The 16,746-nt window shown below is 42.1% G+C and overlaps 1 protein-coding gene across 1 annotated transcript in view; it reads left to right on the top strand.

Moving 5' to 3' along the window:
* Window positions 1-16,746, top strand: part of syne1a (spectrin repeat containing, nuclear envelope 1a) — a 187,184-nt gene that overhangs the window by 142,295 nt on the left and 28,143 nt on the right. Inside the window, 24 exon segments of the mRNA XM_042503721.1 lie at window positions 25-225; window positions 651-824; window positions 916-1,047; window positions 1,195-1,391; window positions 1,587-1,719; window positions 1,839-2,021; window positions 2,563-2,712; window positions 2,826-3,002; window positions 3,151-3,306; window positions 3,408-3,563; window positions 3,661-3,831; window positions 4,065-4,198; window positions 5,044-5,248; window positions 6,012-6,194; window positions 6,312-6,458; window positions 6,676-6,830; window positions 7,531-7,678; window positions 7,762-7,856; window positions 7,971-8,205; window positions 9,177-9,371; window positions 10,456-10,581; window positions 11,835-11,990; window positions 12,476-12,634; window positions 13,391-13,557. Coding sequence (XP_042359655.1) covers window positions 25-225; window positions 651-824; window positions 916-1,047; window positions 1,195-1,391; window positions 1,587-1,719; window positions 1,839-2,021; window positions 2,563-2,712; window positions 2,826-3,002; window positions 3,151-3,306; window positions 3,408-3,563; window positions 3,661-3,831; window positions 4,065-4,198; window positions 5,044-5,248; window positions 6,012-6,194; window positions 6,312-6,458; window positions 6,676-6,830; window positions 7,531-7,678; window positions 7,762-7,856; window positions 7,971-8,205; window positions 9,177-9,371; window positions 10,456-10,581; window positions 11,835-11,990; window positions 12,476-12,634; window positions 13,391-13,557 — 3,935 coding nt within the window.

Below are 16,746 nucleotides of genomic sequence, written 5' to 3'. Positions count from 1 at the left end.
TGACATGTTGATGGCTTTGTTTAGGATGCGTATGAGGAGCTGGTGCTGATGGTGGGCTCCAGACGGAGCAGCCTGAACCACGGCCTGTCTCTCAAGGCTCAGTATGAAGCTGCTCTTCATGACCTCACAGACCTGGTGGACACCGCCCAGGACAAGATGGCTGCTGATCAGAAGATGACAGTGGCTTCTGTTATAGAGGTCCAGATGTTACTGGACAAACACAAAGTAAGGAGTAGGGATGTACCAGAATATTTAACTTGGGAAAGTAAAAATGATGTAATGGAAACAGACATAAAAATGAGAGAGAGAAAGAGAGAGATAAAAAGTACAGTATAAGGATGTGGAATATACAGAATTTTATAATTATATGGCATTATTGAATCAATTTCATGCTTTTAAGGCAAAACAGCATCTTTGCCAATGAAAATGAGGTTAGAAAATGCAGCATCTGCCTGATTGAACATGGGGTATGGAATAAACTGTGCCCATATTCGGCCTTTTATTGGAATAACATATACAAATACACATAATGACATCTCTGTACTATCCTAATAAGAAGGATGGTAAAAGGGGGTATAATTTCTGTTCATTTAGAGACTGCCTTTCTTCTCTAACATTGTCTTTTAAACATGTTTTCCTTTTAAACACAGGAATTTTTCCAGGGTCTGGAATGCCATATGATCCTCACCCAGACGTTCTACAGTAAAGTGTCCGGTCTGGTGGCGCAGAGGGAAAGCCAAACCCTGGAGGAGACCATGGCCTTAGCCCACAGTGTGCTCAAACAAGCCCACAGGAGGGGAGTGGAGCTCGAGGGGATACTGGAGGTGAAAATGAGTGACTTGCAGTATGATAGCAAATAAGAACAGTATGGTGCCGATAAATGGAGCATCATCTTCTCTCTCCTCTCTCTGACAGTCGTGGAGCAAGCTTGTGGAAGATTACCAAGCTCTGTGTAGACAGCTGGAAGCTGTGGAGTGTAGCATCCCCACTGTGGGCCTGGTGGAGGAGACGGAGGAAAGACTTGTTGAAAGGATCAGTCTGTTCCAGGTAAGAAACTAAACAGACATGATGATTCATTCAATGCACGGTTAAGATGTCATTTGACATAACCTGAAAGCTGGGGTCATGCATGTTTGTTAGAATATTGAGATTTAAATAATCAGTTATCCATCCGTCCTTTCCTCTGTCCGATAGCGTCTGAAGGCCAGCCTGACAGAGCATCAGCCCCAGCTGTACCAGGTCCTGGAGGAGGGCAAGAGGCTCCTTCTGTCTGTTGGCTGTTCAGACTTGGAGAACCAGCTGACCCAGCTGGGAGAACACTGGCTCTCCTCCACCACCAAAGTCAACAAGGAGCTGCACCGCCTTGATTCCACGCTGAAACACTGGAGCAGGTCAGACTACAACAGTAGTCTGAGATTCTTTTGTTTGCCAGTGTGCCAAAAATCAAATCTCAAGTCAATTACATAGCTATAAGTTAGCATTTCCTGTTTATGATACCTGGAAGCTGGAAACAGAAAATATACCTTTAATCTTTCAGAAGATATCAGTTTTAATATATCATATTTTTTTCCTTTTTTAAAATTCAGGTACCAGAGTGAGTCAGCAGAGTTGAGCCACTGGTTGCAGTCAGCTCTGGACCGGCTTGAGTTCTGGACGACCCAGTCAGTGACAGTGCCTCAAGAGCTAGAGACCGTCAGAGATCACCTCTGTGCCTTCTTGGTTCGTTTGGTTTTCACCTGATCAACGAAAAAGTGCCAAACACCTGATGATAACATCTATATTATTCATGATTCATTGTTAGATTCCAACTTTCTCTCTGTAATTTTTGCTTCTAATAGGAGTTTTCCAAAGAGGTGGATGCCAAGTCTTCTTTGCGCTCATCTGTGCTGAGTACAGGAAACCAGCTCCTGCGATTGAAAAGAGTAGATACTGCTGGTCTCAGGACAGCACTGGGACAAATCGACACGCAGTGGGCCGAGCTATTGACTCGTATTCCTGTGGTACAAGAGAAGCTACACCAGGTTTGAGAACAGCAGCCGTTACATTTTAAAGGTGCAACATGTAGGTTGAGGCCAGAATTTTAGTCAAAATAAACGTTCTCCACTCAGTTCAACATGAGAAGACAAAGAAGTCATACCCAGAATTAGTTTTTATTTTGAGATACATGTGATCTCTCCAGACACAAAGTTCAGCCATCTTTTTATGTCTTCAACATCCTCTTTAGTCATTGATAATAAGAAAATCCAGGGTATGAAATCAAATGTTTTAGGCATAGACCATTAAAAAGCCGAGAGACATGCAGAGCACAGACAGAAAAATTAATAACAACACCAGCCATACCAAAAACCAATAAAAAATGGTGTGGATATGTGGTTTTGATGTGTCTATGGTCTTGCTTAAACTTAGTCAGACATGCTGCCCGCTATTAATTTATATCATGTGGCCTGATATTACACATTGCACCTTTAACGGTGGTCACTTGCCGACAAGTTTTTCGTCTCATGTGGTTTTGTCCTGGCAGATTTAATTTGACTTTGTCACCCCTCTGCTCTCACTCCGTAGTTGCAGATGGAGAAGCTGGCATCCCGGCACGCCATCACAGAGCTGATGAGCTGGATCTCTCTCATGGAGAACGTCATACAGGAGGACCAGGACAAAATCATGGGAGCTGTAGGCTCAGAGGTGGTCCAGGACTTCTTGCAGAAGTATAAGGTAGATTTTTTTTTAAAGAGTTGTAGCTGTATAATTTTGGTTAAGCTGAAACTCGACATGTTTATCATGTCTATTCTCTTATTACTTCTCATTGTCTCATTTGTATTTCACAGGGTTTCCGCATAGATCTGACCTGTAAGCAGTTGACTGTGGACTTTGTAAACCAGTCAGTGCTGCAGATCAGCAGTCAGGATGTAGAGGGAAAGCGTAGCGACAAAACAGACTTTGCTGAGAAGTTGGGAGCCATGAACAGACGGTGGCAGATACTACAGGGGCTCATCACAGAAAAGGTAATGTTCCCAGTGAAGTAAGGAATTGCATCTGAAATTTTCTTCTTTGCTGTTTCTCTGAATTCTGTTTGCAATTTAGTCTGTTTAAAAAGACAGATTTTTGTGCAAACAGACAATAAAGTGTTATCTTATCTCTTATCTATCTTAGATTCAGCTTTTAGAAGGACTTTTGGAAGGTTGGTTGGAGCATGAAAATGGAGTTCAGGCCTTGAAAACCTGGCTCACACTACAGGAAGAGAAACTGAAGAAGAGACACAGGATAGAAGATGTAGCATCGGTGCAAACTGCACTTAAGGACTGTCAGGTACATGCACAAACATAATTACTGCGCATGCTGCACACAATTTAAGTTTTTATATTATCTTTATTTCAGAAAATTTCAAAAATTGATATTGCTTTTTGCAGGAGTTGGAGGAATTAGTGAAGGACAAAGAGAAGGATCTAGAGAAAGCAGAGGAACGAGGAAATGCACTCATCCAGGATAAGAAAGGAGCAACCTGCTCAGTTGTTAAGGAGACCCTTAAAGTGCTGAACCAATCCTGGGCTCATTTGGACCACATGGTGAGCTTCTTGGATCCTTTACCCTCATGCTTGTTGCCTAAATGTTCCCACAGTGCTTTAAGACACTTAAACGTTTGTCTCCCATCCGTCCTATCAGATAAGTCAGATGAAAGTGAGCCTGCGGTCGGTGCTGGAGCAGTGGACGTTGTACCGGCGAGCTTCAGAGGAGATTAATGGTTACCTGATGGAGGGGAGGTACTCTGTGTCCAGGCTGTGCCTCCTTAATGGGTCTTTAGAGGCTGTACAGCAGCAGGTGGAGAGTCTTGAGGTGAGTACTGCAGATATGTGCAAAGAGGCACATCCCAGAGAAACTTTGTAACTGTTGATATCAAAACATGTTTAAATAATTATGCTGTTAAAGGTCATTGAGAATAGGAACATCCACACAGTGTTCAAAAGACAATCGTCAGTGATGTCTTCTCGAGATAATAAAGTGATTGTGTTGAACAAATTTAAGAAAAATTGAGAATTAACTTTTAGTGGGTGTCTTGTATTTGTAAGAACCTGCAGGAAGAGATGGATAAACAGGAGAGCAGCCTGAGGAAGTTTGGCTCTGTAACACATCAGCTACTGACAGAGTGCCACCCATCTGTGGCTGAAACACTCAACACAGCTCTCCGGGACGTCAACATCAGGTAGGGGATGACATAAACGAGTGACTTTAAAAGAATACTTAACTGCCCAAAATGATCATTTGTATAGCACTTTCTCACCTCTTGTTATGTTGAATTTCTGAAGAAAACATTGTTTTTCTTGTATGCCTCTGGTGAAAAAAAATCTTGAACACACACTCCCAAACACACAGCTCTCTCTGTTGAGGAACTGAACTAAAAGTGAAGCTTATCTATGCTCTCTTCAAAGCCAGACTCCATACACAAAAAACAGTAATTTCACCTTGCTGAACATGGGAGCTTCTGGTCTACCACTGCGTAGATCACTTGGTTTGTGTAATTGTGTAACTTTGTTGTTTTAAAGGATGGAGGTTGATTTGGATTCACACAACACAAACTAACTGATAGAGGAAGGGTAGACCAGCAAAGTAAAACTGCTGTTTTTGTCGATGGAGTCTGGCTTTGAAAAGAGTAAAGATATGTTTCACTCAGTACAGTTACCCACTGGAATGGTCTGTTTGGAAAGTACTGAGCATGCGGCTAGATATATGAGACTTGGATTATACTGTTTGAGTTTTTTGAGAGTTTGTAAAGAGATGGTTTGATATGGTTTTGCTGTTGTTAAATGTGGACCCCATGACTTAAATTCATCAAGATTCAATTTGTTTTTGGATTCTTCATTTACCGAAGGCATGCAGGAAAAACGTTTTCCTCACAAATTCAGTGTAACATGGGGTGAGTAATTGGACAATCATCATTTTTTGGGTGACGTATTCCCGTAAATCAAATCGAACCTATAATCCTTATAATCAACTAGCTTCTAAGCTGCGGTCAGTATCTAACAATATGTGTTTCCTCCTCTGTAATAGGTGGAACAGTCTACTAGAGCAGATCTCAGAGCAGTTGAGGAGCAGTAAAGCCCTGCTGGTGTTGTGGCAGCGCTACAGGTCATTGTGTGGCCAGTGTGTGACAGCAGTTCAGAAACAGGAAGAACATGCTGATCGCCTGCTGAAGAGCGCCACGGACAGGGAGATCACAGAGGAGGAGAGCAGCGCCTGGATAATGGACTGTGATGTGAGTAGAGATAGGACAATGTAACACAGGGTCCGCTATGTGATTATGTGAATTTATTTTTCTTTTCGTCACCAGTTAGAGCTTACCCTCAGCCTCCTCTCTAAGATTTTGTGAATAAGCTCCGAAACGGCTTGTCAGCTCACCATGAAGATTCACAAAGCCTCTTTCCCCTCTGAGAATACCAAATTGCACCCTGCTCTTTTGTCTGCTTGAATGTAGATCTACAGCATAATCATAACAAAAGCCTTTTGAAAAGGAGATTGCGGAGAGAAAGACAAGCCCCTGATTTACACTACAGAGCCCCCCCGGTGTCATGCTGGGCTTGTAGGGCCATACTGGGTGATGTCTAGAGACAGACTATCCCAAAACTATAATCAAACCTTTATTTTAACTGAGTGGCTGAGAACTCTTAACGGTTGCTGGTGCATGTGCTGGAAAGATCTTTTCAAAAAAGGCTTACACAAAACCTTCAGCAGGATCACGTGGTTTCGCTTAGGCTCACTTTACCATCAAATGGCAAATAGAGGCCTTTCAAAACCCCAGGATAAACAACAAATTATAAAAACAAACTTAAATTCTGACATTTTGAATATGTCAGTGGGTACCTCGCTAAATCTTTTGCCCAATTCTTTCACTGCCTTTGCATTGAAAATCCGGTCCTGTCTTCTCTCTACCATTAGTGCACATTTAATCAAGTCAAAAATCTAAACATCCAGTGATTCTTTTTCTAACCTGTCTCTCTCTGATGACATTACTGATGCAGGCGTGCCTTGGTGACCAGGCGTCAGCGCAGCAGTCCCTCCAGCAGCTGCAGGCTTTAGGGGAACAGCTGAAGAGCCAAGTTGACGCCTCGTCCTCGGCAGCCCTTCAGTCCGATCACCTGTCACTCACACATCGCCTGGCAACACTGGAGCATGCCCTTCACAGGCAACAGGAAGTACTGCAGGTAGGATGGCAGGGATTGGTGGGCATGGGCAGAATGACACACATGTCACTGTGTCCTGTATGCGCCAATACGGTAAGCCATCACTTATGTATTCTCATTGTGTCTGTCTGTTTGCAGTCTGGATCTCAGGCCTGTGAAGGCTTCAGAGAGCAGCTGGACACACTGATCCATAAAGCCGAGGAGGCTGAGGAGGTGCTGAAGGAGTCTGACCCGGTCGGCTCACCAGACCTCACTTTGGTCCAGACATGTATGGAAAAACTGAAGGTAAGAAAAATGCTGCTGTCTTGGTTATTGGTGTATTATCTGTCTTTAAACATCTGCTGCTTTTTCAGCAAATGTCTGTGCAAATTGACCAATAAATTACTAAAACACAAATCTTTCTTGGATTCACATTTTACTTCCTCAAGACGTTAATTTGTCAGACAAAGCATGTTTGTTCCTTAGACCATCCAATGGAAAATGTATATTATTGTGTTTCCAGGCTCACCTGTTGAAGCTGAGTAGTCTGTCTCCAGACCTGGAGCGAGTTAACGAGTCGGTGTACAGACTGCCAGTCAGTGACAGAGATGTTAAACGGCTGCAAAGTCTCAACAGAGCCTGGGCTGCTCACTCTGCTCACCTCACTGAGAGGTTCAGGTACCAAAAACCAGCAAATTTCACTTGTTTCTAGTAGCATTGTTAACTCAGTCAGTGATCACCTACTGCAAGTCAAACATCCACCAAAATAGACGTGAGAAGTTATATTTTTTTTGATCACGTTGATCCATTTTTGAAACTTGAAATACTAAGATTAATTTAACTTTCACCCAGTGTGTAAATAAAATAGGTGAACTGTCCTGATGCAATCTTGTGAGCTAATGAAATTTAGTATGCGGACCATTTCTCTTTTTGTATTTTATAAATTTACAGTGAAATACTTAAAGAAAGTGTTTGTTGTTTGTCTCTTAAAACATCTTTGATTTTTAGCAAGATATTGATTAAGGGTTCACACATTGGTATTAAGGCAGGTGCACGCTTCAGCAAGCAAAGCAAGCAAGCAAAGTTACTTAATGTTTAAACAAACCATGATAAGTGTCTGCCTTCTTTCAGAAAGTTGAGGATCAAAAAGTTTCTATGGCCCTGACTGATTCATAATGAAGCAGCTAAAAGGACAAAACAAGATACACTGGCAGTGGAGGAGATATATGCAAATATGAGCTTACAACTTGGCAAATTTTTAAATTATTTTGAATATGCTGTGTGATGATCTGTAAGTCATAATGACATGTAAAGTTTTACAAATCCTCTTCAGTGTTAATGTTCATGTCCTAAACAACACGTCCCTGTCCCTCTCCAGTAAACTCCAGGCAGTGATGCTCCAGCAGCAGAGTTTCCTCCAGAAGTGTGAGGCCTGGATGGACTTCCTGTCTCAGACTGAACAGAAGCTGGCTGCTGAGATCTCAGGGAACTACGAGAGTTTGCTAGAGCAGCAGAGAGACCATGAGGTCAGAGAATTAATAAAAAAGTACATGTGCATTAAATTCTGGCTTTGTGCAATGCTGTAATCAATATATGTGTGTACTTGCAGTTGTTCCAGGCAGAGATGTTTAGCAGGCAACAGATTCTTTACTCCATCATCAGTGATGGCCATCATATGTTGGACCAGGGACAAGTGGATGACAGGTAAACACATGCACAGATACACATAATCCTATAAAAAAATGTCCTATTTCATGAAAAAATTGTGTCCAGTTGTGATGAGCATACATGCTTTTCTCACCCTTGTCCCACTCACAGGGATGACTTCAGTGTGAAGCTGGCTTTGCTAAGTAACCAGTGGCAGGGTGTAGTGAGGCGGGCACAGCAGCAAAGGGGCATTATCGATAGTCTGGTCCGCCAGTGGCAGAACTACCGTGAGATGGCGGAGAAGCTGCTACAGTGGCTTCAAGAAGTGACTCGTGATCCAGATCTACATCAGCCAGGAGAACCAGTTGCCCTGCAACAGGCCAGAAACCTGTTAGATCAGATACAGGTATGTCACAACACTGTGGAGGTGCCTTTCCTTTTCTTATCACATTCTTCTAATCTCTATTCTTGTCTGAAATCAGTTCATATAAAACATTTATGCTTTATTATCTCTGCAAGCCACAATTCTAATTAAAACAGTCCCACAGACGCTTACACGCCACCCTGAAATAATTACTTTCTCATAAAGCTTGTTTAAAAACTTTGCATAATTTACGAGGTCACTGGAAGAAGATAATGCAAACCTTAATTTTTATACCTATAGACTGAAGGCATGACTTCGGGTTGTCAGTACGTTTGTCTGTCCATCCATATGTGAAGTCCATTCATGTGAATGTAATATCTCAGGAACACCTCGAGGGGATTTCTTCAGATTTGACACAAACATTCACCTGGACTCAAGGATGAGCTGAGTAAGAATTTGGTGTTCTCAGGTCAAGGTCACTTTGACCTTGCGTCCGTCTCATTCTCGTAAACGCAATATCTGAAGATGGCCTTCAGATTGAGAACAAACATCCACTTGGACTCAAGAATAAACTGAATGGGTTCTGTTGGTGGAAGGTCAAAGGTCATGGTCACGGTGACCTCATAGAACATGTTTTTGGCTATAACTCTAGAACTCTGGGAGCCCACCTTAAAACTGTGGTGATTGAATAGATCATCCGTGCTGCAGGGGGGAAGACATTTTTGAAGCATCCATGTTTTCACAGACATAGATGTAAACTGTAAGAACAACTTGACTGATGCACGGAGGCAGACAACCAGTGGCGTATATCTAGTTTCGTATCTACCATGTTCAGTCATCGCAAACATCTATCTTATTTAAAAACTTTCTACTTCTTGTCAATCATCACACATTTAATTGTCCATAGCAAATCTAAACCTCCTACTAACAAACCCACACCCCTTTTCCAACCTTAGACTCCCTTAGTTAACCTGTACCCCCTCTGCCCACTGTCTCTGTCTCTGCTCCTCCAGCTGAGGGAGCGAGTGCTGCAGAGGCAGCAGGGTGGCTACATCCTGACGGTGGAGGCCGGCAGGAGCCTGCTGCTGTCCGCCGATGCCACGGCTGAGTCCACCCTGCAGACGGAGCTTATGGACATTCAGGAGAGGTGGAGACATGCCCACCACCGCCTGGACCAGCAGAGGAGGGAGCTGCACAGCTTGCTCAAGGTCTGAGAAAACTACATCTGGAATAATTGTCAGTGTGATTGGTGTTGTATTATGGGATGTCCTGCACTACTATAGGTATGCAAAGCCTCATTTTAACACAGTCTGTGCTGAAGGCAAAGCTGTGTCTTTACTGTGCTGCAGTCAGTGCAGAAGGTGCTGTGAAGGGTGCTGAAGGGCAGCTGAGTCTTAATGAGCCTGTCTTGTTGTGCATGCAGGTCACTGAAACAAGGTTATTGCATGAAGTATTCAGCGCTCACTTCTGTATAGCATCTGTGTGCACTCACTCAGGCTCAAGCATTACACAATGGCACAAAGATACAAAAAGTGCCAGCCCAGGGCACAAATCAACATGAACATGCACACAGAAGGAGAGTGTGGGCTCTGCGCAGTGAGCTAGGATGATTTTCACCCTGCTGTTACAGTGCCCTGTTTTGAATGGGACAGAGTGACGCAGTCTAAAAGATGCATCTGGGAATTTGGCTTTTTTTTTTGTTGAGCATGCTTCTCTTCTCTCTTACCATTAATCTTATTCTCCCACGATCGTAGCTATTCTCTCTCTGCCCTCCTTGGGTTCCACCTAGAGAGCATCTGCTGTAGCTATTCTTGTCTCACCCTGGCTGTTCTTTTAACCATGACTTTTGCTTCAGGTATGCCATTTTGCTGCAGCATTTCTTACCAAATATTACCCTTTTTTGTCCTGAATTGGACCCATTTTCAGACTCTAAAAATAGCTGTAATCTGCGCCCTCTGCAGCAGAACCTCCCTCTTTATGAAGCGGTGTTAATTCTTCCCCTTTGCTGTTGGATTTTTGCTGTGTCACTCTCGTTGTGTTGCTTTGGAGGTTCAGAGCTGAGTGGCCTGACTACAGCATGATAATTGGTGTGGCCTCACTTTAGCTTTGATGTGTGTTTGTGTGCATGTGATTGTGAATTGTGCAGCTTACCCATACTGATGCTACTGCTGCAGCTGCAGGAAGAATTCATAGCAATGTTCCTGAAAAGATCTGCAGTCTGTGGTTGTGTTTGATTGCATATCTGTGCGTTTTATGCTCTAATTCTTATTGTGTGTGTTTGTGTGTAAGTAGAACTGGGAGCGATGTGAGAAGGGCATAAATGCGTCACTGGAGAAGCTGAGGGCCTTCAAAAGGAAGCTGTCTGTGTCACTGCCTGATCACCACGAGGAGCTGCACTCGGAGCAAATCAGATGCAAGGTGAGGGGAATCTAATTCACATTACATCACTACACACACTAATGTCTTACAAATTCAGATTGTTTATTCCTTCTTGGAGAATTTGTTTGGATCTATGCAATTTATTCTTTTTTTTCATATGCATCATATACACATACACACGCTCACTCTCTCTGTCTCTCCTGGTCTGTATCTTTCTCTCTCTTTCACACACACACAGACACACACACAAACACAGACCCAGACTTGCCCTCCCTCTGCCCCTTAATCTGGCTACGAGGACAAACAGATAACCAGACAGACCAGAAGCAAAAAAAAAAACCCAAACACAAACAAACATCTTTATCTATCAGCTGCTGTCTCGTTGTGTGACCTTGTTTGTTTGGTTTTGAGACTGTTGGTATACATCTTATTGTTTCTCCTGCAGGGGGGAACATTTTGAGTCTTTAAAAATCCATATCATTTTTGGAGTCTTGCATTAATTTTATTATCTGTTAAACAAACCTTGGTAAAGAATGATTATTATGGCTCAGGCTGAAATGATGCTGCTTGAATGAGTAAACACTGATGCCCACATTGTTCCCAAAGCAGTCATGTAATTTTGTGTGAAAATTCACATGATGATTTGCATTTTTTTTGTAAACCCAGTGGGCACTGTATGCAGTCATGTTTCATGCATGACATTTCCTCAGATCCTCGGGGAGGAGGGCTGTGAGAGTAGCTGCAGATAGTCAACATCAGCTGAGGAGAGAGAGGGGGTGGGGAGAGAGAGAAGGACAGAGAAAGAGAGGCTGCGTGCGCATGAGAGTGAGCGAGAGAAAGAGAGAGCATCCTGGTTGCAGTGGGGGTGTATTTATGTATGTGTGTGCGCTTCCTTTTGTGCGTGTTGCATAATGGAGACATTCTCCACAAATGAATACACCGCAGCAAAACCGTCACAGTGACGGAGGAGGAGGAGATGTAAGGTTGGATGTGTCTGTTACCTTATCTTGCCTTTAACCTTTACTGTAGCTGTTTTATTTTAAAATTTGAATGTAAAATGTGATTTTTTTTTCCCTTAGAAAATTCTTTAATTTAGGAGAATTTTTGTGTATTTTTGCTACATTTTTGGATTGTACATTTGCTTTTCCTCATCACTGTTTCTAAACATGCAGCAGCTGCAGTTGAGCCTCTGTAGTTCTGCTCTGTTTGACTGTGGCTGCTTATCTGAGTGTATTTCTGCATATCTTGCTGTGTGTAGTATATCATCTTCATGTCACGTCATGTGGATTCAGGAGTTGGAGAGCAGTGTGGAGGGCTGGACCGATGACCTCACTTCCTTGTTCCTGCTGAGGGACTCCTTGGAGGGCGCGGTCAGTGCAGATGACATCACAGTGCTACAGGAACGCCTCCAGCTGCTTCAGCGTCAGTGGGGGGAGGTCTGCCACCAGGTAGATCACACAGTTCACATCGCCCTTATTTTCTTGTCTTAATGAGTGTTTTAAAAGGCTAATTATATTATTTCTCTGACAAGCTCTATAAGTGCTTTCTTTACGTAATCTTCTACTAATTGGTGTTGCATCCTGGAGTGTCTCCACACTTAGCGGGTTTAACTTTTGCCTTTAGCAGCAGTGCGAGCAGTTGTAGTTAATTTTGAGAGTTCAGCTATGGCTAACTTTCCAGTTAGAAGCATTGACAGGATGGCCATATTCTGGTTGTTGTTGTTGAGTAGGTTTTTGTGTTTTAACCTAAATTGTCAGACCACTGATTGTTTGAGTTTTTCTTCTTTCCCTCAATCTTTCCCACTACTAAACCACCAAATGATCATATTTGACTCTTTTTCTCATAATTCTTTTTACATCTTGTCCCTTGTATCCTCTCCTCTCGCTGTCTCTTGTCCTCTGCTCCTCTTCATCACCCTCCTTTGCCCCCTCAGCTTTCCCTGCGCAGGCAGCAGGTGAGCGAGAAGTTGAATGAGTGGGCTGTGTTCAATGAGAAGAACAAGGAGCTATGTGAGTGGCTCACACAGATGGAGAGCAAGGTCTCTCAAAATGGGGACATCAGCATTGAGGAGATGATCGAAAAGCTACGCAAGGTAATTTCAGCACACAAACTTAAGAAAAAATATCTGAAATGCACTCAGGTAGACATTATTGGTCTTGACACAGCTATGCATGCAAGCATCCACTCAGTGCAACCAGTGTTGAGTTGGTTCCACAGTGTTTTGATTAAAGCATCTCCATACCTTGGTCACTGCAATGCAATGAATGATTTACTTACTTCTGTACTATATTTACTGCCAAAATCATACCTAAAAAAATATTGTTTGTTGTGATTTTCAAGGACATAAGAAATATCATTAAGCAAACTTTTTATAAACCTAAATAACCAATATGCAAGAAGATCTGAAATAAGGCATTTAAATAGCGTTAATGGCAGCAGAGAGTCCAAGTTTGACCGCTTTTGCAGATTATTCCATGTATAAGATGCAAAGTGAAAGAATGACATTTTTCCTCGTTCAATACTGATTAAGGAAATGTGGACCAACAGCCTAGACTGTGAGTGAGCACCAAGATTATGTGAGCTCAGAGGTAAAAGGGATGATATACAGAGTGGCAGTATCTGTATCAAAACCTTATAGATTAATACATTTGCATTTGGATGCAACTTCTTAATTGTAAGTATTTACTGCACATTGAGGGCATTGCTCTACAAATGTTTCTACTCTCTGACTTGACTAATTAATGTGGTCTCATCTGCAGCTTTGATGCACACTTGCATGGAAACACACATACACTGTTAACCACACTCACACCTCCATGTGTTAACCTGCTTGGTGTCTCACTCACAGGACTATCAGGAGGAGATCAGTGTAGCTCAGGAGAACAAACAGCAGCTGCAGGTCATGGGCGAGCGTCTGGCCAGGGCCAGCCAAGACAGCAAGGCGGCCGAGATCCAACACAAGCTCAGCAAAGTCAGCGAGCGCTGGCAACACCTACTGGACCTCATCGCTGCCAGGTAGGTGCATAACACTCTAATGAGCAGGTGGAGAGTGTCTGATAGTAGAGTTTGAGTTGGTTCTGTGAAGGTGGAGAGAATCTTTCATTGAACTCCAAAAACTTGATACAACACATTTGTATTTTCTCCTAAAAAGGCTTCAGAAATATGATTAGAAATAAGAATATGAGAGATGATATGAGACTATTCAGGGTCATGAAAAGAAAGTAAGATCATGGATCATAGATAACATCACATAGGTGCACACAAGTAACATTTAAAAAGTGTCACACTCCGTCACAATGCAACTCTTCACCCCACCTATCCCCCTGCGTCTCTCTCCTGGTGGAGAGTGGATTATATCAGAGTGGCATGTCTGTTCGTTACCATGGTATCCTTCCTGACCCTCCAGCACACGTGACGGGGAATTCATTTTCCCACAATGTTGCTGAGGCATTTCCTGAGTTTCTTGCTCTGGGCCTTCCACTTAGTGAGGCTGCAAACTAAGCAGAAAGATGTCACATTCCTCATCCCGACTCGACTCTCTCATTTTGTCTCCATCTAACTTTTTGGCACGCTGGAATTAATCTTTTGTAGACTGAGTGGATTCAAAATGCACTTAGAAACTTGTGTAGAGCAGCTGGCAAATACAGGTCTTAAGCCTTTACCCAAATTATTTTTTATATTATTTCATCAGATCTGGCTGTTGAATACAAATATTCATTTTTTTCCCCATACAGACTACCTGACAATCAGAAAATCCATTAGCATGAGTTTCAGTGGTGATTTCAACCACATACACATGGTCAAATGCAGCAGAGGCATGAGATAATATTTTGAGGGTATAAACATCCCAAACACTGAAAATAAGAAAATACAGTCAGAGGGCACAGAAAAATACACAGTTACACACTTCTAGTGGGTCATAAGTGGGATTTCTTCTGTTTGAATTTATACATTTTTGGAAAAATCCTGCAAAGTATATCTGTAAAAAAACCAAAAATAAATAAATAGTTTTTATGTTGGTTTAAATCTAAACACCTATTTCTGTTGTGAATGAAAAATGACCTGACCCAAACTTTGACTCTTAATTACCCCCCCTCGCATGTCCTCCGGCTGTTGCCCCCTGGGACTGTAGTGGATGAGAGAAGAAAGGGAGGCTAGAGTCTGACCTCATACAGACAGCTGCACTCTCTTTGTCTCTGATTTTTCCGTCCTTTACTAAAAAACAACAGGAGAGACAGTTTTTAGTCATTACAGAGAGCAGAATTCTTTTGTTTCTGTGGAATTTTTATCTTGTGGACTAACTAATCAACATTTTTTGGAGATTTTATTTTTGTAGGAAAAAAAGCTTGATTATTTTTCTCCTGCAGACATGTTTTAATGGAAAGCTTTTAATCTCTTAAATTCACTAACATGCACGAGGCCTCCAGCCTTTGAAATTTAGAATCGATTTTGTGTGTATCTGGTGTATGATACTCTGACACAGGCCAGCTCTGTGGCACATGCCTCTGACTGTAAGTCTCATTTTAGAAACAGCAGCACTTGTCACTCTCAGGCTTTCTCTCACACACACACACACACACACACACACACACACACACACACACACACACACACACACACGAGCACAGCCACACATACATATACACTCATGCCTGTGTGGGGCTCACTTTTTTTAACCTTGGAGCAACAGTTGATAAGTCACAGTTGTGCCACTCCACCACTACCTGCTTGCCCTCCCCCCTGCACAGACAGAGTTTAGAGAAAGTCCCATGTGGAGCACGCAGACGGAAGAGAAAGAGTGTTTGGATCAACACCGTTACGCTTCCTGACGTTAACGTTGTCTTTGGGAATTCCGCTCCCCCATGGTTTTGGACTTAGGGACGGATAATATGGCAGGATGCCCAAGTGAGGATCTGCCGGATTGCGACTGCGATGTCAACAGGCAGGACAAATTTAAGAATTTATGTTGAAGCTTTTCTTTAGCTGTTGTGTTTTTAACCAGCTTTTGCTATGTATAATTATCTTTTCTAGGAGTTTTTAGTGTCATAGCGTCAAGATAAGAATGTTTTAAGTTTGTTTCTGCTCATGTTGAGTTTTAGGGTTTCTTTCTTCTTTCAGCAGTATTTATTTTTTTATGCTTCATGGTTACAAGGAGATCTGGTTTAACTAGTTTGTAAAAATAATTTCTTCAGTGTTGTTTTAACTAGTCTGGCCTTCAATTTTAGGGTGGAGGTTACCACACAGTATAATAACTTGAAGTTTAGACTATAGCAGGAGTGTCACCTTCATTGTCAGTGTGAATTCAGCATCATTATTTGATTGACATCAAAATTAACCTGACCCAATGAAGCTGTGCAAACGTTTTATAATAAGTCAAAACAAATGCTTACTTATTTTATTATATGAAGTTTGTATTTGACCAAAGACTTCAGTGCTGTGCAGAGAATTATGTGCAATTCTATGCAATTTATGGCCTTATAATGTAAACACTTAAACTGCTGTATCCTACAGTATGTTGCACTGTGAGATGCCTTAAAGCATATTTAGGAGTTTCAAGATGTGGTGTGCAGCTGATAGGATGCAGCACATAGTGCCACAGAACAGAGCTGCAGTGATAGTGGAGCAGACATGAGCTAAATGTGTCTATTGTTGTCAGATTATGGTCTTTACTTTATGTATTATTGAATGGCCAACGCCTTCATTCTCATCATGTTTGGTGAGACAGTGAGGGTTGCATTGCTTTGCAGGGTGGGGAGTTGGATACACAAAGTGTTGTAAGAGTTGGATGTTTGCTAATTTAAACATGTTACACATATCGTTGGTTGCAGTGGCAAGGGTTTGGAAATGTCACGCGTCTGAAGATCCAAAATGGGTCCCAGTTGTTGTGAAGGGTCAAGTAAGGATTCATCACTTCCCAACAAAAATATCTATGCACATCTGAAATAATACTCCTCACACTCAGGTTACACTTTGGTTCAGTTTAAACATGGTGCTTAGTAACTCTTTATTTTGTGTCTGAAGATGAAAGAGTGCATTCTTTGAGATTCACACCTAGAAATTTTTTTTTTTTTTATTATTTTCACTCTTACTTCAGATATACAACATAATCCTAAGATGTGGTCAGTGTGTTTCTCTTGTGAATTAAAAACTTTTTTCTGCTTTGCTGATATTAGATTTCTTGTTATAACATTTACATCTATGCGA

Source organism: Plectropomus leopardus, chromosome 16 (genome assembly GCF_008729295.1).
Source record: "Plectropomus leopardus isolate mb chromosome 16, YSFRI_Pleo_2.0, whole genome shotgun sequence".
Taxonomy (NCBI): Eukaryota; Metazoa; Chordata; class Actinopteri; order Perciformes; family Serranidae; genus Plectropomus; species Plectropomus leopardus.
The sequence above is the reverse complement of the archived record's forward strand: the minus strand, read 5'-3'. Positions and strand labels throughout refer to the sequence as shown.